Source organism: Trichechus manatus, unplaced genomic scaffold, assembly GCF_000243295.1.
Source record: "Trichechus manatus latirostris isolate Lorelei unplaced genomic scaffold, TriManLat1.0 scaffold00072, whole genome shotgun sequence".
NCBI lineage: Eukaryota > Metazoa > Chordata > Mammalia > Sirenia > Trichechidae > Trichechus > Trichechus manatus.
In genome coordinates, this window is record NW_004444008.1 from 4,991,938 (window position 1) to 4,993,259 (window position 1,322).

The window sequence follows — 1,322 nt, forward strand, 5'->3', positions numbered from 1 at the left end:
TAGTGTGGGGAGGTCAGGTGGGAGTTGGAGGCCCCCCTCCTAGGAGAGATAGTGTGGGGAGGTCAGGTGGGAGTTGGAGGCCCCCCTCCCAGGAGAGAGAGTGTGGGGAGGTCAGGTGGGAGTTGGAGGCCCCCCTCCCAGGAGAGATAGTGTGGGGAGGGGCAGGTGGGAGTTGGAGGCCCCCCTCCCAGAAGAGATAGTGTGGGGAGGTCAGGTGGGAGTTGGAGGCCCCCCTCCCAGGAGAGAGAGTGTGGGGAGGTCAGGTGGGAGGTGGAGGCTCACTTCCCAGGAGAGATAGTGTGGGGAGGTCAGGTGGGAGGCGGAGGCCCCCTCCCAGGAGAGAGAGTGTGAGGAGGGGCAGGTGGGAGGTAAAGGCCCCCCTCCCAGGAGAGATAGTGTGAGGAGGGGCAGGTGGGAGGTGGAGGCCCCCTTCCCAGGAGAGATAGTGTGGGGAGGTCAGGTGGGAGGTGGAGGCCCCCCTCCCAGGAGAGGTAGTGTGGGGAGGGGCAGGCAGGAGGCCACAGGTTCTGTGTGAGGCCAACTAGTTCTACAATGGAGGACTTTTTATTTAAAAAAGAGGTGAAACGGATTCTTTTCCCTTCGAATAACTGGCTTGATTTTTGTCTTTTAGCCGTGATGGACTTCCTTCCTTCTACACGGGAAAGCCTGTGGTTCTGAAGTTTGGCATCTTTGTTTATCTACTGAAAGCAGAGCTGGGGGAAATTTGATTGTATACGTCTAAAGTTCACGCCATACCCTTTCACCTAATGTCCCGACGTGTCACAGTAGCCTTCCCTGTTGTTCACAGTGTTATCTCTGAGTAGGTCTCTTCTTCAGTTGGTTTCTGGTCGTGCAGGTGGGTGTCTGGATGGTTCCCGTAACAACCATCTTTCCAGCTGTGGTGGTTTCAGACTGCATCGAGGGCCCTTAGCCTCGGCCCTTGGTACACGGCCAGCGGTCAGCTCCATCCAAGGCATTGTGCGTAGACTGGGCTCCATCCGTGGTACCTGTGCTGAGACCACGCAGCGTCGGGGTTTAACCTGAGGGGCAGTGCCCCACCTGACGGCACTCAGAAGCTCAGCTGGAGGAAGGACGGTCAGCGTTGGTGCCTTCTTGCAGCTGCTGGTGGTCGGTCGGTCCTGAGCAACTCAGCTGGTTCGCGAGGTCCCTTGAGAAAGCCCGTCTCTGCTGCACCGCAGTGGAGAGCGAGAGCATCCAGGTCGTCCTGGAGGCCTGTGAGAGGCGCCTCTGGCAGGCCCTCAATGTCTGCGCCTGCCTCGAGCACCTCGTTCTGTCGTGTTTCTTGCGGCTTCTCCGTTGGT

The 1,322-nt window shown here is 58.9% G+C and overlaps 1 protein-coding gene across 1 annotated transcript in view; it reads left to right on the forward strand.

Moving 5' to 3' along the window:
* NSUN2 (NOP2/Sun RNA methyltransferase 2) overlaps positions 1 to 1,322 on the forward strand; it is a 41,332-nt gene that overhangs the window by 26,039 nt on the left and 13,971 nt on the right. Inside the window, exon 9 of the mRNA XM_023734823.1 lies at positions 1,120 to 1,320. Coding sequence (XP_023590591.1) covers positions 1,120 to 1,320 — 201 coding nt within the window. The remainder of the gene's footprint in view (positions 1 to 1,119; positions 1,321 to 1,322) is intronic.